The 23807-nt window shown below is 33.6% G+C and overlaps 1 protein-coding gene across 3 annotated transcripts in view; it reads right to left on the bottom strand.

The window, feature by feature from the left end:
• MICU1 (mitochondrial calcium uptake 1) overlaps positions 1–23807 on the bottom strand; it is a 191805-nt gene that overhangs the window by 94311 nt on the left and 73687 nt on the right. For all 3 annotated transcript variants that reach the window (XM_072971337.1, XM_006212857.4, XM_072971338.1), the window contains one exon: positions 5682–5796. In XM_072971337.1, coding sequence (XP_072827438.1) covers positions 5682–5796 — 115 coding nt within the window. The remainder of the gene's footprint in view (positions 1–5681; positions 5797–23807) is intronic.

Raw genomic sequence — 23807 nt, 5'->3', positions numbered from 1 at the left:
AGGTCACTCAACCTGAAAACCTTATTTTCATCTATAACTTCTATAACATTTTCATTAGTCAGAATGGCACTGATCAGCACCATTATCTTCAAGTCATGTACACTTTGTGATCTGCTCTTGACTTCAATATGGCAAGAGAAATAAAATATTACAAACTTTCACTTGAATGCTGTTGTAATTTCTCAAAAGGTTTGTATATTTGTGATAAACATGCATCACAATGAGAATGTAGTTGAATTGTCAGTAAATCAAATTCTGGAAACAGTGCAAACCCACTTAATTAAATTTCTCCACTGATTGCTTGAATCTAAAGAGGTCATCAAAATCAGAACACAATGACTTATGCATGATTTTCATTAGGTCTGTTCCTAGGTACTGAACATGTCATAGCATTTTTTGCTTTTGATTTTTCTGGTGGCTTTTCAAAGATTAATAGCAAATAGTAAGTATGCTTAATAATCAACTTTTAAGTTATTTTATTATTGCCTCCTCAAGCTAACTAGAATTGTTTTTATGTTATTAGCCCACAGGGTTAATAACTTTAATTAAAAAATATATGAAGATGAAGAACAAAAAAAGTATTTCATAATTGTCAACAGATGAGATCCAGATTCTGAGTTATATTATCATAACCTAGTGAATCTTAGCATTAGTTACTGAATAATCCAAATCAATAAATAATATATAGCATTCTAGATAAATTCTTGATGACCTTTCACTACACCTGGGTAGGGAGAAAAGTCTCTTACTTTTATTATAAGATTTAAGACCATCAGCTAATGTTGTAGTTGGTTAGTGCAGAGAAATAAGCCATTAATAAGCTATGCTTCTGTATCCTCATTCCATTCCTACTAACCTACTTTAAGGAACAGAGGCTCTTTGGAAATTGTTTAATAACAGTAACTATTAACAGTCTCCTTATCTTGCCTAGAATAAATCAGAATTTATTTTATTAATGAGTAGTTATTTAATAAATAATTAATATTCTACTTAACACAGATGCTATGGCTCATGCTGAAAAATCTTTAAGTTAATCCATCAAACTCAATCAGAGAAATAAGGTATAAACCAACAGAATTTATGAATTAGGAATAAGAGGGGGATACAAATATGTGACTTCTGAATTATCAGAAATCTTATAATTATTAGAAAGTATACACAATTATATTCTATAGTTATAAGACAGCTTGTTTGGAAGTAGATTAATTTAACAACATGTTTCCCTTGCTTCACTGGTACTGGCTGCAGACCAAAGACATCAACAGCTATAAGAATTGTTCTCAATTTAGCGTATAAATAGCAAAGCCAAGTCTTTTGTTTCACAAACTTCCTTTTGGAAACAATTAAAAAAGTTATATTCCTGCTTTGTTACTTTGCCACAATGCTTTATGTACAGTAGATATGTTTGTAGTGAATATCACTACAAATTTGTAGTAAGTATCATTACAAACCTATGACCACTATCATGCAGTTACATTCTAGGTAGGAAGATGGACAATTAGCAAAATAAATCAATTATCCACTTCTGGTATTTATTCATAGAACACCAGAAAAATGGTTTGCAAAGATATATGCACTCCTATGTTCACATCAGCATTATTTACAATAGCCATGACATGGAAACAACTTAAGCGTCCATTGATGGATGAATGGATAAAGATGATGTGGTATAAGCATATATATAATATATAATAAGTATATGATGGAACATTACTTAACCATAAAAAAGAATGAAATCTTGTCAGCGGTGACAACCTGGATGGACCTTGAGGGTATTATGCTAAGCAAAGTAAGTTAGATGGAGAAAGACAAATACTGCATGATTTCACTCTTACGTGGAATCTAAAAAAAAAATAAAATAAAATAAAAAAATAAAATAAAAAGCAAACAAACAAACTTGTAGACACAGCATACAGATTAGTAGTTACCAGAGGGAAAGAGGGCTGGGGAGTGGACGAAATGAGTTAAGGGGATCAATTGTATGGTGATGAATGTAAATAGACTTGCGATGATGGTCACTTTGTAATGTACAAAGATGTTGAATTATAATATTGTTCACCTTCTTTTTTAAAAAGAAAAGAAATCAATTACATAGAATGTTAAATAGTGGTAAGTGCCAAGGAGAAAAAATAAAGCAAAAAAAGGGGTTTAGGAAATGTGTATGTTTAAGTGTGTGTGTATGACAGGATAAAAGGCATTTAAAATTTTATGTGAGCCGAAGAAGGCGCCCATTATCTTCAGTATATACAGACTAGAGTAAGAAATTTATGCCACTCTTATTATAAGCACAAGATATTTCTGCCAAATGGGTGGTTGTTACTCTGGGTGTGTGTCCAAGAAATTCTTACTTAGCTAAAAAAAATCAAACTTTTAAAAAGTTTGAATAAGAAGAATTAACTCTATTTAATGGGGGAATTATATTGTGTAACATGTTTTTTTAGAAAAACAGCTTTCTTAATTTTATTTTTAGGAAAGGCAATCATAAATCAAGAAATAAAACAGATGATTTACTACATGTAGTTGTCAAATTTTATTTTAGACAACATAGCACAATTTCTAAAGTATTTTGAGGTTTCAAATGTCAATTCATTTGAGCAGTGTTTACATTCTTCAAAATGATGGCAATTTCTTGAATACCAATGAGTCTATTAATTTTGAAAAAACCTCAGCTAATCAGAAATATGACAGTCTTGAATTATTTGAGTTATGCTGTTCGCACTCTCTCACCGGTTTTCCACTAAAAATCTCAAGGATGGTCCATGTTACCCACCAAAGTAACAGATGAATGAATACGCCAGTGCACTTCCCCTACTCCCAAGACACTTCCTGGCAAAGCTTTTGGTGTTTAAAGAATTGCATTCCCTTTTGCAAGATGACTTGGGAATCACTTAGTGTATCTAGATGTGATGATTCCTTTTTACCTACAAGGAAGCTGATTTACTGAGCACCTCATTTCCTATCACAGTAGCAGCAACTTGGCTGTGGGAAAGAGCTGATCTCAGTGTAATTTCTGTGGCCTATTTTCCCCCATGGCTTTTTAGATAAAGGAAACAATGCAGTGATACAAAGTTCAGACTGCATGGGTGCTTGAACTGCTCCTTACTACAGCAGAGTTTATGACTAGCCTTTCACAGTCCAGCCTTAGAGAAAGAAGAGGCGCCACAGGAAGTTATGTCTTACCACCACTGAAAATGTGACCACAGCGGTAAAGCAAGTGACAGAAGCCCAGATGCTGAGGTGGCCTGGGTTTAAACCCTGAATCATCTACTTACTGTTGGACTTGAGGCAAGTTCTTTAATCCTTTGTATGCCTCAATGAGGATAAAAAACTACAAACATTATAGGGTTGACATGAGGAAAACAGATATGTAATTGGAGTCCTCAAAGAAGAGGATGAGGAAGCAAAGTACTTGATGAAATAGCAGCTGAAATTTTTCCAAATTTGATGAAAAATGCAAACTCACTGATCCAAAAATTCAAAGAACCCCAAGACAAGAAACATGAAGAACACTACATCAAGGCACACAATAATGCCAAAAAACCCACCCTCCAAAAAAACCCAAATACAAAACCCCCCAAAACTCAAAAAACAAACACAAAAAAACCCCCAAATCCCTGCCAAAAACTGCATTAGTACCTCTCACCCAGAGATGATTCCTCCCCATTCCTACTGCTCCGGGGACAACAGACAATTTCTGAAGACATTTTTGGTTGTCACAATTAGGAGAGGGGAGAGCATGTGCTAACTGGCATCTAATGCGTAGAGGCCAGGAAGGCCGTTAAACACTCTATAATGCACAAAAGAGCCCTCACCACAATGAATTATCCTGCCCAAAACATCAACAGTGCTAAGGTTGAGAAATACTCAAGGCACATAATAATCAAAATGCTTAAAATCAGTGATAAAGAGAAAATCCTAAAATCATATCCTTATTACATCTTCTCATTCCTGACAAATATAGAAAGTATATGACATGATAACATTAATAAGCATTTTTCATAAATCACTCACTATGTGTAAGCCAAGAGCTGAGCACCAAGAAGTAAAGGAGCCCAGACCAGTAGAGCAACTTGGAGGGGTTTCCAGAACTCATGGGTCAATGAGACTTCTTTTTAAACCTGCTTTTCAGTGACTGAATTTAGGGAGCTACACAACGTATCAGGTATTCTGAAGGTTCTGCTCAGTGGTTCTGCTGACACTGACCAAGATATGAAGGTAACAGGACTAAGCAGCTGATGCAAGTTAAAAATCTCATTTCAGCTCAGTAAACATTTACTAGGGCTACTTCCCTAGTACATACTGTATATCAATGCAGTTCTCCCAGTTGGTCTCTTCATTTAATGCAGTATTCATTCTGCCACATCATGCTCCCACCAATTCTGCTGTTTCCTTTTTATGACAAGATTTATAAATCAAGATTTATAAATTTAAAAACATCAGATATGAAATAACATGTTGTGACAGGATATCAAGAGTAAAAACCCAGACAGACTGCATACCTACTAAATACTAGGCACTGAATTAGGTATTTTATGTTCATGATCTCATAATTCTCAAATAAATCATTTAGATTCACTAACTTGCCTCTAATCACAGGTAAAAAGTGCTGGGACCAGGATTTGAACTGAAGTCTGTTTTGAACACCCCATGCCCTACCAAAATAATAACTCATAATACACAATTTAAGACCATAAATGTTCTTTTAGCTTACTATTTTGGATCTTCATAACAGGTCAATGTGTGTCTTCATTGCTAGGGTAGTGGTCCATCATAAATTTATTCACATACTTTGGTACCCCAAAGATCGCTACGGTAAGGCATATTAGTCTATATCTCTTTATTTTTCTGTCAGTCAGAGGGAAGAAGAGTGAAAGTGGTCACAGCCATGGCAGGAATCATGTATGTTAGTTACTGGAAACTATCTTATATTTTAATCTTTATACATGCCTAACTTGGAGAAGGGAAGGAAAAGACAGTTATTTTTGTTTGATGTGTCCCCCATGGAAAAAAGCTGAGAATCACTTCTTTCACATAACAAATCAGATCTCTTTAAATCAATTTAGGTAGATCTTAATAAGAATGTACACAGAGAGCTAGAGACATACAGTTTTTTTCCCCCTGAATGATTAAAAAACAGTCACATTAAGGGTAATCTTAAGAACAGTCACAGAAGCATACTAATCAACAAAACTATTTAACTTAAAAAAAATCAGAAATTAACCAGTGCTCTAAATGAATCAAATTTGAGTTCTGTGTCTTAAGAAGTAATCTTTCAAGATTCAAAAAAGAACATTAAACACAATTAGAACAACTGAGACAATTTTCTTCTTTAGTAAAGAAAATGCTAGATCAATTACGTGTTTTACTGAGGAAGTATAAGCAGTAATGAAGCTACAGAAGCAGGCAATATATAATTCATCTTGAGCTTCAAACAGTTAAAGGTAGGTGTAACCTCACAGTTGCTTTTTTTTTTTTTTTAACTTTACCTGGATACTTTTTCTTCTACTTTCTCAGGTCGTTCTATAGACAAGTTACAGAGAACTCAAAACAAATGAAATTTTATATAACTTATGATTCATTAACTCTATGAACATGTCTTGCTTCCCCTTCTAGTCAACTTAACTCTTTTTATAGTCCTGTATGCTTCCTATGAATGAATAAAACGAAAAGTTTATACTTACTAGAAAGAACAGTTGTAAGAAAAATGTAGTCTGAAAAGGATATGAGTCCACATTCACCAAGGGTGTAAAATATACTGTCTTCATCAGCAAATTTTTCTCGTTCTTGGGCAATTTTCTATTGAATGTATGTGTCCAACCAAAAGATAAAAAGAAGATATAAAAGAATGAGAATATAAATAGCTAGAGATGAATTACCATTTATCTGACAATTTAATGCTATTTATCATAAGCATTTCTCTGATGGCCATTCCAAATTAATGGATCCTTTACAGTTTTTAAGATGATTAAAATTATAAGATTATAAGATTATAAAATATATAACAATGGCTTAATGTCAACATTAGAAAATAATTTCAATTTTATGAACTTTTGCCATTTAACATACACAGGCCCACTTCAAAGCTGGTTTTGTTTCTTAGTTTTAACAACAATCCACCTTTTGCTATAGAGATATCTAAGGTAGGAGGAAAAAAAAAACCAAACAAATGAAAAGCTAAAATTAAATCAGTCCTAATTGCCCAAGAGAAACTATACAACTAGTGATTACAAGTGAAGAGGTAAGCAACTATTGTAATGCCCACACGAATGCTCAGAAAACTAATTCCTGAAGTAGTAGTTTTAATTTTTACCTTATAACCCTGAAGAATCTTAGTTTTAGAATGTATGACAGCAGAACAAACAGCATCTCTGAAGTATAATGGCAAACTAGACATACACACCAAACTTTACACATGATTTAATTCTGTTATATTTACTGTTACCTTGGTGGAGGCTCCTAAATGTCAGGTATTTGAAGAAACTCTCCTAAAAGCTAGCCTTTATTTTAAGTATGCATTTATTTTCTTTAATCTATGAAGTTCACAAAAAGAGTTAATTCTCAGGTTCAGTAATGGTCTTCTTGGGTGTTCAAGACTGCTTTCTGACTGCCTACCAAACCATAAACTTAGTGGTGACATTAAAGATACTTTCAAAAACTGAAAAGGATCCACCAAAGAGTTAAGACTTGAAATTCATTTCCATAAGTTCTGGGCCAACCAAAGATATTTAAAGAATTATTCTGGGTACCAAAAAAAAAAAAAAAAAAAAGAAATAGGTCTTAAAAACCCAAACCAACAAAGCGCAATCAAAGTAATAATGTCATGCAAGCACAAATAAGAAGCAGCACTGCAAACAGAACCTTAGGAGGAGTATCATGAAAACTAAACCAACAAGCACCATCATACCAGCATCCAGGTACACAACTATCCAATAGGTTACCTCTGTCTAGTGAAGATCCCATCATACATCACAAAGGAAAGAGAACTGGTTAACCAACTGCAGACACAAGTGCCAAATGAATCATAATGACCTTTTCATAGTAAACCCATTTGAAATAGCCTCTACTGGATATCTGCTTGTGATATGAACCAGTAACTATGGACAGGCAAAAATTCACAGCTGAATGCCAGCAAAGCAGTATGAATTTGGTTTTTTTTTTTAAGTGCAAAGTTTTGATTTTAAAGTACAAAGTTTTGATGGCAGTTTCTACTTAGGAAAGGGCTTCTCTGACTCATCTGTGGTGGGCAGAAAGCCTGGTCCGGCATGAGAGCATTTAGAGATTACTTCTTTGAGCCAAAAGCAAAAATAAGCACACAGTCCAATATGTTCAATTAAGGTTAGATTTCATATCACATTTGATTTTCACCAAGAGATTAAACACAAGTTTCAGACAAAAAAGGCTACTGGATGAAAACTAGAGCAGCAAAACTGTTCACTGGAAAGTTAATGTTTTAATTTCTCAAAATAAAAGAAAAAATTTTTTACATTATCCAAGATATTGCAAAAGTAAAGCATGTAAGAAAAATACACAACATGAGAATAGGCTACCAAATGTATACCATTACTAGCCAGAATAAATGTATACAGAAGCTGAGTACTCCATATTAATTACATAACAATCTTAAGGAGTAGCTGCTATGAGCAAAAACAATAAATAATATATCAAGATCCAGAAGTTAAGAATCAGACAAAAGTCTGAGGAAAGACTGAAATGAGGTAGGTTGAAAAAGCATATCTAACGTTACTTTTCTAACAATCATCTGGACTATGCTGCTACTCAGAAGATAAAAAGACAAATCTAATTTTGTTGGTAACTTTAAATTCTGATATAATTTCTAACTCAGAAAAGTGGAAAGATCCATATGAAGAGCTCTCATATACTCTTCACTCAGATTCACCAACAGTTTACCTATTATCCTATTTGTCATTTTATATAGATACATATATTTTTCAAATACTTTTTAAAATTGAAGTATGTTCAGTTTACAATGTTGTATCAATTTCTGGTGTACAGTCATATAGTATTTTCTTTTCTCTTTCGGGCTTACTACACTTAGAATGACATTCTCTAGGTTCATCCATGTTGCTGCAAATGGCATTATTTTATTCTTTTTTATGGGTGAGTAGCATTCCATTGTATAAATATACCATAGCTGCTTTATCCAGCCATCTGTCGATGGACATTTAGGTTGCTTCCATGTCTTGGCTATTTTAAATAATGCTGCTGTTAACATTGGGGTGGATGTATCTTTTTGAAATTAGAGCTTCCTCTGGAAATATGTCCAGGAGTGGGATTGCTGGATCACATGTTAAGTCTATTTTTAGTTTTTTAAGTAATTGCCACACTGTTTTCCATTATGGCTGCACCAAACTACATTCCCACCAGCAGTGTAGGAGGGTTCCCTTTTCTCCACCGCCTCTCCAGTATTTATCATTTGTGGACTTGTTAATGATGGCCATTCTGACTAGTTTGAGGTGATACCTCATTGCAGTTTTGATTTGCATTTCTCTGATAAATAGTGATACTGAGCATTTTTTCATGTACCCATTGGCTATTTGAATGTCTTCATTGAAGAAATACTTGTTTAGGTCTTCTGCCCATTTTTGGATTGGGGGTTTTTTTTGTCATTAGGTTGTATGAGCTGTTTGTATATTCTGGAAATTAAGCTCTTGTCAGTTGCATCACTTGTAAATATTTTCTCCCATTCCATAGGTTGTCTTTTGGTTTTGTTTATATTTCCTTTGCTGTGCAAAAGCTTCTAAGTTCAATTAGGTCCCATTTGTTTATTTCTGCTTTTATTTCTATTGCCTGGGTAGATTGCCCTAGGAGAACATTGTTAAGATTTATGTCAGATTATATTTTCTTCTGGAAGGTTTATAGTGTTTTGATTTATAATTAAGTCTTTATGCCATTCTGAGTTTATTTTTGTGTATAGCGTGAGGGTGTGTTCTAACTTCACTGATTTACATGTGGCTGTCCAGCTTTCCCGACACCATTTGCTGAAAAGACTGTCTTTTCTCCATTGTATATTCTTGCCTCCTTTGTCAAAGATTAATTGACTGTAGGTGTGTGAGTTTATTTCTGGGCTCTCTATTCTGTTCCAACAATCCATATGTCGGTTTTTGTACTAATACCATGGGGCTTTGATTACTGTAGCTCTGTAGTATTGTCTGAAGTCTGGGGGAGTTATTCCTCCAGCTTCATTCTTTTTCTTCAGTATTGCTTTGGCAATTCTGGGTCTAAAAATTACATTTTTATACAGTGTGCCCATTAACAGATTTATACTTACTGTTTTATGCATTTGTCTTTTAAATCTTAGAGGGAAAGACGAGTTAAAAAGCAAAAATAAAATGATACTGGCTTTTATATTTACCCATGTTGTTAACTTTACTGGTGTTATTTTTTAATATAGCTTCAAGTTACTGTCTAGTGTCCTTTCATTCCAGCCTTAAGGACTCCCTTTAGCATTTTTTGTAGGGTAGGTCTATTAGCAATAAACCCCCTCAACTTTTGTTTATTTGGGAATAGATTAATATATCCTTCACTTCTAAAGGATAATTTTGCAGGTATGGAATTCTTGGTTGACAATTTTTTTTCTTTCAGCACTTTAAATATGTCATCCCCCTGCCTTCTGGCCTTCACGGTTTCTGATGAGAAATTCATTGTTAATCTTATTGCATATACTTCATATTTAACAACTAGCTTCCCTCTTGATGCTTTGAAGACTCATTGTCTTGAACTTCTGACAGTTTGATTATGGGTCTCAGTGTGAGTTGGCTTGAGTTTATCCTATGGGGAGTTTGTTTAGCTTCTGGGATGTGTAGATTCATGTATTTCATTAAATTTGGAAGTTTTCAGCCATTATTTCTTCAAACATTCTTTCTGTCCCCTTCTCTCTCCTTGCCTTTGGAATTCCTATTATTCTATATTGGTATACTTGATGTCACAAATGTCTCTTAAACTTGGTTCATTTCTCTTCACTATTTTTTGAAATTTAATTTTTCTGGAGGGAGGTAATTTGATTTATTTTAATGGAGATTCTGGGACTTCAACCCAGGACCTCATGCATGCTAAGTGCTCATACTACCACTGAGCTATACCTTTCCCTCTCACTAACTTTTCTCTCTGCTTCTCAGACTGGATAATATTTGTTGGCCTATCTTTAAATTCCCTGATCCTTTGTCCAGTCTGCTCAAATCTGTTGTTGAATACCTTTAGTGAAATTTTCCTTTCAGCTATGAGAACTTTGCAGCTCTAGAATTTCTATTTGGTAACCTTTAAACAATTTGTCTTGTTACTGTTATTCTCTGCTAGTTCATATATCATCTTCTTTGTTTCCTTTAAGTTCATTGCCTGCAATTTCCTTTAGCTCTTTGAGCATACTTAGAACAGACAATTTATTAAAGTCTGTTTGTAGTAAGTGTAATATCTGAGCTTTCTCAAGGATAGTTCCTATTTCTTTTTTCCCTGGGCCATACTTGTTTCTTTATAAGCATAATTTGTTGTTGAAAACTACCACATATTACAATGTGGTAATTCTGGAAATTGAATTCTCCCACCTCTTCAGGGTTCGTTGCTGCTGCCAGGGTGGGTTGTAGCCATTTCTTTAGTGACTCTTCCAAATTCTTTTTGTAAATACTGTATGCTTTGTCAAGCATGGTAATTCTAGTCTCTGTTTCATTACCTTAGTGATCAGTAGTGTTTTGACAGAGATTTCCTTAAATTCCAGGAGCCAAAGGGTGGAAAAAAAATCTAACTCTCTAGATCCTTGTAGATTTGGCTCTGTGTTAGGCATTCTTTCAATGTTTAGCCACTGCTTACATTTCTGCCTTTGCCTACGTTTCCTGCTTGCATGGAAGCTAAGTGTCAGCCAGAGGTGAAAGATCAGGGTCTACTGAGGTTTCTTTTAAGTATTCATTCAGCCTGGGGCGTACACATGACCTTCCAGACTCCCTAGGATATGGTGAAGCATTTCAAAGATTTTGTTCTCTCTCGTATCTCCCGCTGCTGCCTCTTGCTTCTCAAGCTTTTTGGTTTGTCTCCTGCTTGTCTCAAGCTGCTGTGGCATGTATAAGGCTTTATGCTCTTAACAGATGCCACCTGGGAGACCACTCTAGCTCTAAGAAAGCTCCAAAGTAGGCAAAACAGAGACAAACCCCAAGATGATTTCTCAGTGACCAGACAGATCAAGGCCCATATTCACATACTCTAACAACAAGGTCTGCACTCCTCCCTCTGGTACCAGCAAGCTGTACAGAAACAGGGAGCGCAATCTTCATGGCTGCCACTGTGCTGGGGAGCGGGGGATGGTCATCAGGTATTTTCAAACACAACATTCTCTTACCAAATTTCAGCAGCTTCTTTCTTTCTTTTTTTTTTTTAATTTTCTAATCCTTTATTGGATTTTTTTTTTTGCATTTTTGGTCATGAGTGAGATAGAACTATTGTCTTTTTTTTTTAACATTTTTTATTGATTTAAAATCATTTTATAATGTTGTGTCAAATTCCAGTGTTCAGCACAACTTTTAGCAGCTTCTTTCTTTTAAGTATTTTCCTTGTTGTTTAAAGTTTTTGATTAGTTAGAGTCCAGAGATCGAAAAAAGCTGATTGACAGTTTTTGCCAGCTTAATTATTGTCTTAGTAGAGCAATACAGATTTGGAGTTACCTATTCTGTCATTTTTGGTCTCTTTGTACTTTTTGACCTTGAAAAATTTGAAAAGGACAGTTGAATTGTATTGTAAAATATCCCTCAATTTGAATTAGGCTGATGTTTCCTCAAGATTACATTCATATCTATCTATTATAAACTATGAATTCATATTTATACCTCTAATTCCATTCTAATATCACAGAGTACAATTTAATCTTGCCCCTTACACGCTTGTTATTCCCTTCTCCAACAGGAAGAAATCTAGTTCTAATTATCCTCAATATATTTACTCATTTGATTAAGCTTAGAATACACAGAAAGCAGTTTCACAATTACCAATTATCTCTGCAAAACACAAACATATCATCTAGAGGTCAATTTTTGTTACAGTTTTAAGTAAAATCTACTTATAGTGAAATGTAGAAATCCAATGTACAATTCAGTGAGTTTTATAACCATATATCTGAGTAACCCACATCCTTATTAAGATACAGAACATTTCCACTACCCCTGATGTTTCCTTTATGCCTCTCCACAGCTAATTCCCATCATATTTTACACCTTAGATTAGTTTGGCTTGTTTTAGATCTCCCTATAGATATTATCACCAGTGTATATACTCTTTAGTGTCCAGCTGCTTTAGCTCAGCATAATGCTGGATTCATCCATACTATATTTATCAGTAGTTCATTTTTATTGCAGAGTAGTATATTACTCACCAATAAAATGAAACATAATGTAATACAGTTTATTTTGTGTATGATGACATTGTGCATATAATAATAATGCATACAAGTAATACCACAATTTATTCATTGCTTTATTGATGAAACACTTAGGTACTTTTCAGCTTTTGGCTATTTCACTTTCCTCAAAGTTGTACCTTTTTTACTTGCACCATCAGTGGACAAGAGTTCTAGTTGTTCCACATCACGGTCAACATTTATGTTGCCAGTCTCTTTAATTTTAGCCATTTTAGTGGTATCGCATTGTGGTTTAATTGTGCATTTCCCTGATAATCAATGTTGTTGAGCATTTTGTTTGTTGGCAATTAATATATCTTTTTGGGGGGAGTACTGTTCAAGTCTTTTGTCCATTTTTAAGTGGGTTGTTAGTCTTTTTACTACTGTTCATCATATGTTATGGATGTGAGACTCTCAGTGCAGTAGCTAGACTCCAAGATGACCCCAGTATTTCCTGCCTCCTGGTATTTATGTTCTTATATAGACCTAGCCTTTTCCACATTGAATCAAGGTTGGTCTGTATGACTAACAGAACACAACTAAGCAATAATGCGACTTCTGAGGCTAAGGCATAATAAGGCATTAAAGGCACCTTGCTCTGTTGGAGGGAAGCCAGTTGCCATTTGAACACAGCATTCAAAAAGGCTTGTGAAGAGCCTATAGGGAGATGATCTGAGCCACCCCCACTCCCCCCCTAGTCATTTCTATCTTACCAGCCATTTGAGTGAGCCACATCAGAAATCAATCTTCCATCCTTGGTCAAGGTAGCTGATTAAGGCCCTACCCAATATCTGACTGCAACTTAATGAAAAAACCTGAGCCAAAACCACCCAGTCAGACTGCTCCCAAATTCCTTAATCACAGACAGCATGAGAGACAAGAAATCATAATTACTGTTTTAAGCCACTAATCTTAATATTTATTTGTTACTAAGCAACAGGTAACATAGTAAAACATATGTATTAAAAGTATATTCCATTAGTCTGTGGCTTATATCTATTTTATTCCAATAATCAGAACTTTTTAACATTCATGAATTCCGATTTAGCAATTTTCTCCTTTATGGTTATTGCTTTCTATATGCCATCTAATAAATTTTTGCCTATCTCCAGTCCATAAAAATATTCTCTTATTTTTTTAGAAGACTTACAGACTTTATATTTAGGTCTATGACCAGTTTCAAATGAACTTTGTGTATAGGGAAGTAAAGGGTAAGGTTTATTTTTTAAAATATGGATATGTAGTTGTTTTTAAACCATTTGTTGACAACATCTTCCTTTCCCCATTTAATTATATTGGCACCTTTGTTAAAAATCAATTTACCATGTAAGCGTGCACCTACTCTTCTTTGATAGTTTCTGACTTAAGAAGCCCATTTTCTTTTGAAGGTTTTTTGATTACCAGCAAAGTATATAATTGTTTTTTAAAGCATAAATAAACATGGAATTATATGAATGGTTAAAAAGGCAGTTTGAGAGACTCTGCATGAGATGCATTTGGGGCCATGGTTCAAGCCCAGCTACCTCCACCACTACGGTGATTATAAAGTCTGCAGAAATAGAGATGTCATTGAACAGACCTTCAATTGTATACTGATTGAGAATTACTATCAGAACATATCTCCAAAGGGCAATTTTATAATGACACTTTACAATGCTAATTTAGTTAGTGTGATTTTCTCCAGGAAGGCATCCCTCTTCTACTGTATTATATAGGATATGTCCATGTTTGCAACCCTTAGTCCTCTAAAGGAGAAAATACCTCTGTTCGTGGGGCTATGTACGAGACCTCTGCTATATTGAGCAGAGTGATGGGGAGCAGGGGAGGCCAAAGCAAGGCCACATTGCTCTATATAAGAAAAAGTTGAAAAAGACATCTTGAAGAAAAAATTTAGAAGGAAAAAGGACCATAGAAAGGTGAACCAAAAAGGGGAAGGAGATGTGACCAGACAGGAATAGAAAATCAGGAAAACAGAGGAAAGAGAAAGCGTGTGAGCATATGTGTGCATGCATATGTTTGAGAGAAAGAACAGAGAATGTGTTTTGCAGTAGCTCCTTAAAAATGAGAAAGATGCTTAAAGAGGATTTTAAAATTAGCCATGCTTTGTGATGTGCCCTGTGCAACATAATCTCCTAATTCTTTGGTAAAGGTCTATACTGTTCTTCCATGCTTCTGGAGGTGAGGTGGCGGCAGAAGGAGAGAGGGAGAGAAATTACTTTATATTTTCTGAGGCACCCACTTGTCAAAGAGTAGTTCAGGTACATTTAGGATTACATAACTATTTATTAACTCTGAGAATTTGTAAGTGGGTTTTCGAGTATCCAAAACTCCAGATGATTCTTAATAAAATTCATGACATATATTAATCACAAACACCAAAATTGTCACAAAACTATCAAATCTTATCCCTCAAATTATTTATGACTAGGAGGAGAATCAAATAAATATGTCAAAATTTGGAAAATGGGAGTTACTGGAAAATCAATTTTTAGACTGTTTTGTGTTATATGGATGTTTCTTAGCTGGCCTTTTAAAATCAAAGGCCTGATTCTACCATATATGGTATCTTCAAATCAAACATCCATGGCACATAAGAGAATTTGTGAAAAGACAGAGATTTAATTTGATAATACATTTTTAAAGCACCAAGGTATGCTGAAAATGGAAAATCGTGATTCAAAGAAGGAAGTGGAAGAAAGGTTTTTGGTTATTTTTTCTTAATCCAAAAACTTTACCCATGTTTAATTTCACAAGTTGAGAATGTCAAGTAAATTACTCCTTCACTTAAACTTTTGGATAATGTTTCATCTTTGACCAAATTTTAAGTCATTTTTGTCCTAAGAAAATACCACTTACACATTTCAGGGGTGACAGGGATGCACAGCCAAAGGAAAACATAATCTTACTTAACAGATTATTAATAATGTTCATTTTCTCTGTCTCAGAGGTGGTTATTTTTATTTTTTGTTACTAATGAACATTTATATTAATATGTATTTTTAACAGGAAAATCTATCATAATGATTTGAATTTAATTCAATATCAGTAATAAATTCAATATAAATAATAAACATAATAAGATGAACTAAAGGAAGAAATCTCTGTACATAAAAGTCAAAACAAACAGAACAGATTCCAATTCTTTTGAAAGGCCATATAATGTGAGATTAAGTAGTACATGTTCAGTAAAAAAAAATTATAGTAAGGGTCTAAAAGAAACTTATTTCATATTAAAGTTCCTGAAGTAAGATTTTAGCAGTTATTTCAGTGTATATGCTGAAAATTAAACCAAATTGGGTATTTTAAAAAGAAACTGTATTTGCAGATACCTTACAGAGCAGTATATTAACATTATGCAAAATACTTCAAAGCAGTATGCTCACTGACTTACATGAAATTTCACTGTTTTACCATTCATCTACACGATCTAGTCTTAGATCTTATATTTTAAAACATTCAAATTACTGACCTCAAGCAGAGACAAAAAAATTAATAACCCCCTAAGCATTCCAGTATTGATCTCAACCATACCATATCCTGAATCTTTCTATTTTTAAGATAAGCAGAAAGACTTAAGAGTAAACTTATAGCAAATCATACCCTCCAGACGTGTAATTGCTACACTTCTCACTCTAAAACCTCAATTGTTTTACCAGGATGTCTTTGTGCTAAAGCATACACATTCTGGTTTCTGACTAATCACAAAAACTGATAAAACATCTGGCTAAAGTTACATTTACCATCAGGAGCCCTGGGGCTGGGGCTTCCAGGCAAGATTCAAACTTGTTAATAGTCACTGTGCTTAAACAGTGAATGCTGTTGAAAAGGTTGATAAAAATAGGGCCAATAATTTTCTTTTAAGACTCAACTGGATAAAGCCAAAGACAAAAGTTAAATCTAAAAGTTTAACCTCATTATTCATTCTAGTTAAGATCTACTTTTCAAGTCCTATAGCTTGAAATAAACTTTTTCTATCAAATAGAAGTTTATGGACTATGTTGGCAAAATAGATGCTAAGACATCATCTATAATCTCAAAACATCTCTGGCATATAGAAAATCTGATAAAGAACACAGCTTGACTATTTTAATTAAGATGTCATCCTTTGAGACTGAACTAATTGGATTGTTTTAATGTTAACATTTCTCCGTATTTGTGAAATACATTTCAAAGCCTATCTAAATCCCTCAAGAAATAACTGAGGTTGCACTTCAAAACCAAATTACTGATAATAATATATTTCTTTCAGAAGATGCAATTTCAGGATATCATTTCCAAATGATAAATAGTATTTCTACCTAAGGTTGGGGTCAGGGCAGGGAGGAACGGTGTTAAGAGAAAAATTCAGCAATTTTCCCATGCAATTAATGCTCACACTTTATTGTTTAGTTGGTGCATAGATGCCAAAGCCTTGTGTAAGATATCAATCTTAAACAATCACTATTCTCAGTCAAACAGGAAATGTTGCACAGTTAAAATACGTGTTACTCTTTTCCTCTCATCCCACACCCGAACTTGCAGAAAGGTAGTTTGGGGAGATGTTAAATAAAAATTAAATTGAGGTGTTTCTAATTTAGAGTAATTTATGATTTTTTTCTCCTGATTCAGTGTTTGCAACCTTTTTAAAGGTATTACTGCATTTGAGGCAACAGACACAAATTACTGTGCAACAAACTGTGGAAGGTGAATGCTTAAGATCCTGGAAATTTCACTCTGCCAGAAAGCCATTCTCTTTTCAGTCCCAATTCTAACCACTTTAGCTCTGAGAACTCCGAATACCTACAATACAAATGTTTTCCTGTTTCATTAACTAGGTGGCTATAGAGAATATGGATATAAATGAAGATGCTTAAAAAAAAAAGTGGTAGAAGGTTTGATTAAGGCAATGATAAAAATTCAAAAGTCTGCTAGAATAGATAGCATTAATTTCAATGAAGTTATACAACTTTATTGAAATGATTTATTTTGATCCTCCCTATCTGATGAGGTGTTATTAAAATCCTAAAAGGGGAAAATCATCAACTCTATTATTTTCTACCACATTATCCCTGCACACTTGCTTCAAAGCAGGTAGGAGAGTCTATGTTTTGCCATTACTGATTATCTGCTACGTAAATCTAAGAATTTAATTTTGAAAGATGGCCACTCAAATCAATCAGTGCTGAAAAGAACTGTCCTGGGCTTTGCAGCAGTCTTGGCTTCAGTCACACGGGTTAGAAAACACTTTCCTGTCACTTCATGGAAAAATAACCTCACATACAAGTTTTGAAAAATAAGTCAGTATAGTATTTCACCTTCTCACATTTGGAAAAAGTTATTACAAGAGAAAATGGATCAAAAGAACAAAAATAAAAGAGTTTCATTCTGAGGACTGCCATTCATACCCTTGATTTACACTGTTCTAGTAACTATTATCTTCCAGGAAACCCTTTAGATGAAGAATTTTTAAATCACTTTAAAATAAACATTTATAGGTACCACTGACAGTTAAAGATACATCAAGAATTTAAAAATTACAGTTTGCATATTCTTTGCTAGGCATTGTGCTAAGCACTTGCATTATCTCACTGCAATTCTACAAGGCAGATGATACTACTGTCTGCACTTTACAGATGAGAAAACTGAGTGTTAGAATAGTTCATTAAGAAGCCCAAGGTGACAGTGCTATAAAGTGGCAGGACAGGTGATGGACTGAGTCCAGAACCCATGCCACGAACCTATATATGTTGTATTGTATCAAATGAACAAAAATACACCAGGTATCTGTACTGGTTACAATTTCTGAAATTGTTAATGGGGACTGAGTATTTCTGGAGCAAAACATAGTTTATTATTGTAAAATATTAACCCTGAGGCTTAGCTTGTATTAGCTCATTTATCTTGAAGTTGAAGAGGAAAATCTAGTTAATGATGTGAGTACACATCATATTTTTATGCCCTATTTGTTCAAATGCATATTTTAATCATTTTCAAAATGAGAATCACTAGAAGAATGTAATGATTCTTTATACTCTTCTTAATTAATAGATGTTAATTAGTTAATAGTTGGAGAAGCTTTTTATTTAAGTTGAGAACTTTAAAAAAAATGCATCATAGCAAAGACAAGTATGCAAACCAAGGACTATCCTCATACATTGTCTGCAACCAGAGGTCATCAACAGATTTAAGTTGAGAACCTATTTTTATCAAAAGGAGAAGTAAAATGTTTCAAGTAGCTTTCAGAAAACTTTGTATACCTTTAAAACATGTTAGAATATTTGTGCTAAAATAGTAAGAAAAAGGAAGTTAGTTTGGAACCAAGTCCTCTTATATCAAAGTGAATTTCAAATCTGGTTTTATGATGGAAAAGCTAAATGAGAACGTGTTGCAAATGTAATGCTTAGCCATGTTTATGCTTTCAAATCAACAATGATAAATCAAATGGGCTCACAGTTGATCCCAAATTCAAACAACAACAAAATCTGAAATAACAATGTATTTGAAGACATCTTAATAGAAGTCTTAATATTTGAGACAACCAAGTAAACTACACCCTCCTTGTAAGCACTTAATGATTGTATTATTGTTTCTTTCTTCAATCTGAATAATCAAATACATGTGTTAAACCAACAGACTTTAGTAGTGGTGGAACTCAGAGACTGGAAAGAGACATTACGGATACTCCTCACAGCAACAGAGTAAGTACTGACACCATTCATAAGCTGCATCTGAAGAAGAGCACTCTGTACTACCAGAAAAACAAAATGATTCCAGCCTTCCCACAGGCAATAGGAACTTAGCATGCAAAGGACAAATCTCTGTAAGGAAACAAGCAAGAACGCCCTCTTCTAAAAGTAACTGCTCATTTACTTTTGGAAGTTTAAAAGATGTATACTAGTGTCACCAAAATGAGTGTTATTTATAAGAACCCAATATAGATAAGCAATCCTCCCACTACCTATTCTAAGAAAAACAGTATCATTTTAAATATAAAATAATTACTAACAAGATATCATTAAGAACACAGTAAAACTTGATTTTTGAATCCTCGATCAACAAAGGATATTACATTCAATAGTTAAAGTTTAAAGAAGACTGGTGCTCTTTGTCAACTGTGGGAGTTGACTACTCAAACCTGCAGATTCCAGAGACTTTCAAGCCCTTACCAAATCATACTACTTTTCTCTTCACTGTCTAGTAAGGCCACCTATCTGAGGCAAGTCATTTAAAATCTGTAAGCCGTAAACCATACAATTATCAAAGGAAAGGAGAGTTTTTGGTTGCCTCCAATCAGCTGTCCTCCTGTAACCACAGAACTGGAAGTGGCTTTCCTCAATCACAGGTGTTAGCATCTCATTTGATGTACTCTCCTTTGAACTCTGCATGATGGTTGTGCCATAGTTACTCTAAAACAGAATCTCTAGGATTAGAAACATTGATATTGGAATTATCTATAAATTATTTTCACATAATTATTTAAGCATTTGTTGGTTTGTTTCAGAATACAGTTAAAGGCAAAGGTAGGATAATCCATTATACCAGTAACAGGATGATTGGTTTAGGGGTTTGGTAAGGAGACTACAAAAAATATGTATGTACCATTTTAAGAAGAAGGAAGCGCAGGAAAAATGTTCTATAAAAATAAAGAGCACTTTGTGATCTTCATTAACTATATAATTAACTGTTTTAAACAAAAAGATGTTCTAATTCAGTTAGCTTATATTTTTATTAAAATTGCAAGAGTAATGTTTTTAATGACTACATTTGAGTAGTTTATAAATTAAAGAGTTTAAGCCTTCAAAGGTCAATTTTAAAAGTACTTCTTCGGTGTGTCTTTGAAATTCTCCTTGGTTAGTTTACAATATATATATTATTTTTCATGATTTTCTCCATGTATTTGCTTGCTTTTCCAAGTAGAAGTTGTTAATTAGCTCAAAAGTGCAGTCTTTCTAAATATTCCATCTGTTTCCCCTTAAGCCATTTTTACTGAGTAGAGTGCAACTAAGCAACTGCTTATTTGTATTTATTATTTGAGAAATTTCAAAAAAAAAAAAAACCTGCCCATTTTTCACTTTAAGTTACTGTTGTCTCACCATTCCTGTTACAGTTCAATGGGAACATGGCATCCCTACTAAGACTATTTAAATGACCCAATTAACAGAGTATCCCTTATACAATGATTAAAGCAGTTTCTTGACCTTTTGTGTGACACATAATGTTAAAATATCCTTTTAAATTATGCCAGGTACTATATTCTCAAGGACTTGTACAGTGTTTGAACCGTCATATTAAAGAGAAAGTATGTTAATTTAAAATGACAGGAATTGAACCATTCTGAAGGGAGAGGGAAAGGACATGAGCATGCACTGAACCTTTGTCCCTGAAGCATTACTATAGGTTTTGAAACATTAATTAATTTAAAGCACATGCTGCTGAATCGGTACCTGCCAGAAATCCTGATCAGAAGATGAGGAAAAGAAAAAAATTGACATTGTTTGATTATATGAATAAAAACTCCCAAATTAAATATATATATCACAAGATACTGTAACATATAAAGGACAAATTATGATCTGTAATAAAAACACTGAACACTTGGAAACAGGAAATGAGAAATACATAGAAATGTTTTACATATTATCTGCTAGGTAGAGTAAGACAAAACAAGACAAAACCCCCAATAACCCGATTCCTAACCTCCTCAAAATAAAAACATACAATTACAGAAAAACTTCATATTACTATATAAAGAGAACACATGAATAATTACCTGTTTCTTAAAGAAAAGGAAAAGCAAACATTTAACTTTTTTCATGGGTAGTCAAACCATTTCTTTAATTAAGGTTTCCTATGATGTCTCATTATCATTTCACGATATACTATTTTTTAACTTCATGGCAAATCCGTTGCTTTACCACCCATATTTAACATACAGGCAACAAAATTCAGATGATTTTAGAGGATTAATAACTACTCTAAGGAAGAGTTCAGAATGACTATTTAGAAACAAGTCTCTTGCAAAATTATGCTGCACTAAATAAAGTATTATTCACATCAGTAATAAAAAGCCAGCCATCATGAAAGCTGGCATTTGACGAAGCAGTTTAGGTTAGCTAATTTAGCTGGATTCCCCTGTAAAAAACTTTCAAATATCAAATGCTTTTAAAGATTTTTTTCAACAAATAACTACACTGGCTGTAAAATAAAACTTGACCTGAACTTATCACATTTCTGAGACCAAGCTTTGTAGCATGATAAAAGTTCTTGATTGAAAAATATGCTATCAGCAATTTACAAGCCTAAGGCTAGGACTGATATGACAGTAGCCCAGAGGATTTTCCAGCACTGGGGTGAGATGAATCAGTGTGAACACAGGACAGCTCAGATACGAGAAATCAAACCAGAGGTCTCTCTTCAGTTCACGGACTAGCTATTTAATCTTGGCCAACTGCTCATTACAAAGATAGCACAAGAAGATTTTTATAGCTGATTTAACTGGGAAGGAAAGAACAACAAAAAGAGCAATTACAAAGAGGGTATGCTTTTCTGTAGCATTTCATACAAACCAAGAAAGATGATAACATACACGATAACAGGTAACTCCTTTCATAAATTGAGTAAAGGGCTCAAAGTCATTCAAAATAGCTGTCATTTGTAGAGCCAGAGACTTTGCCTATTGTCCTGATTTTATAGTTACAGGAGATAACTGACACTCAGAGAGGTTAAGTGGCCTCTTGCACAAAGTTATCCATCAAGTATGTGGCAGAGTCCATACATATCTGAATATAGGACTGTCTATGTCCAAAGTCACAGTCTCTTCATCCTGTGCTATAACACAGTAAGCAGCACAGCAATCCATAATTTTGTATTTTTCATATTCAATTCAGCATACTTATAACATCTACTAATCACTTACATGTAGCTGTCAAATACTGAGATGTTCAAATTGGAAATCCCTTGTGAAATATTTCAGACACCAAAACCAGATTTTCTGAGGGGTGTAGTGTGTACAAAAGAACTAACATTGCTAACTTGTAAGAATAGAGAAAAATGAGAAAATGGTTTTAAAATAATTTAAAGAACTTTGGGTGGGAAACAAGGAAGATGAAAAAATCTGAGACTACAAAATAAAACAGAAAATTACAATAGGTGTCAAAGGATTTTTCTGAAATGCTGATTTCACTTTGGTAACGTAATTACATTTTAAACTTTTGCTCGTCTTACTAACTATAATGAGTAGCTCCATTCAAATGATAATACATTTAACATACACCCAATCAACATTTGAAAGAGTAAGTAGTTGGTAACGAAATAATACTCTACTACCTTGATTACAATGAGCCAGGATACAATTTTCTAAATATAGATGACAGTGTTCACTTTAAGAGTGATGGCTTCAATCAAAAAAAAAAAAAAAAGGACACAGCATTTTTCAAAATGCCAATTGATGTTCATGGCATATGAGAAAACAATGGAGTAAATAACAGTGAAGTTAAAATTCTAATTTCTAAATTCAGGTATTAAAATTTGTATATCTCATGTTCTCTTTCTTTAAAATGAAATACTATGTGGTTTCTCAGGTTAATATTGGCTTCCAGCTATACTTTATCAAAGCAGAAAGAATTAACTTCAACACTCTTAGCAAAAACAAAGTGAAACACCAAGTTGTTTTTTGCACAAATAGCATTAAGTTAGTGAAACGAAAGTTTAACAAGAGAAATTCTATTTACAAATAGATCATATAGACCGACAGCTCAGATACATGAAAGGTGGTATATAGCATAATGCTCAAGATGGTGAACACTGGAGCCAGACTACCAATTTGGAATCTTGTCTCTACCACTTCCTAATTGTATGATCTTAGGTCAAAAAAAAAAGTTAAGTTACTTAATTTTTATGTACTTTAGTTTCTTATTTGTAAAATGATAAGAATAGTAAGCTATCTAAAAGAGTGGCTGTGTGGATCAGAGCTATGTGTAAGCATTTAGAACAGTGCTTGGCACATAACGCTCAAAAAACTCCAACTGTTCTTTTTCATATTATTAGTAGTAGTAGCAGTAGTAGTAATTCCTTCAAGAGACAAATAGAGTCAAGCATTTTTCATTTAGAGATTTTACTTTCAACTGGAAAAATAAGCTACTGACAACCAATGACTAAGTATGTTAATAAGGTTTTTTTTTAAAGGGCTAAATTATCACCCTTAAAATAATATGTAACTATGAAATATTTGTGGAGAACTTCAGGTTTCAAAGGATTGAAATACTCTATGTATCCTCTTGAAATCTTTACACTTACAGAATTTTTATTTTTTTATTGAAGTAAAGTTGATGTACAATATTTTATTAGTATCACATGTGAAATACGATTCAATATTTTTATAGGTTATACTCCATTCAGGGTTATTTAAAAAAAATGGCTATATTTCCCTGCTGTT

Source organism: Vicugna pacos, chromosome 11 (assembly GCF_048564905.1).
Source record: "Vicugna pacos chromosome 11, VicPac4, whole genome shotgun sequence".
Classification (NCBI taxonomy): Eukaryota; Metazoa; Chordata; class Mammalia; order Artiodactyla; family Camelidae; genus Vicugna; species Vicugna pacos.
This window is presented reverse-complemented; position numbering and strand designations above follow the sequence as displayed.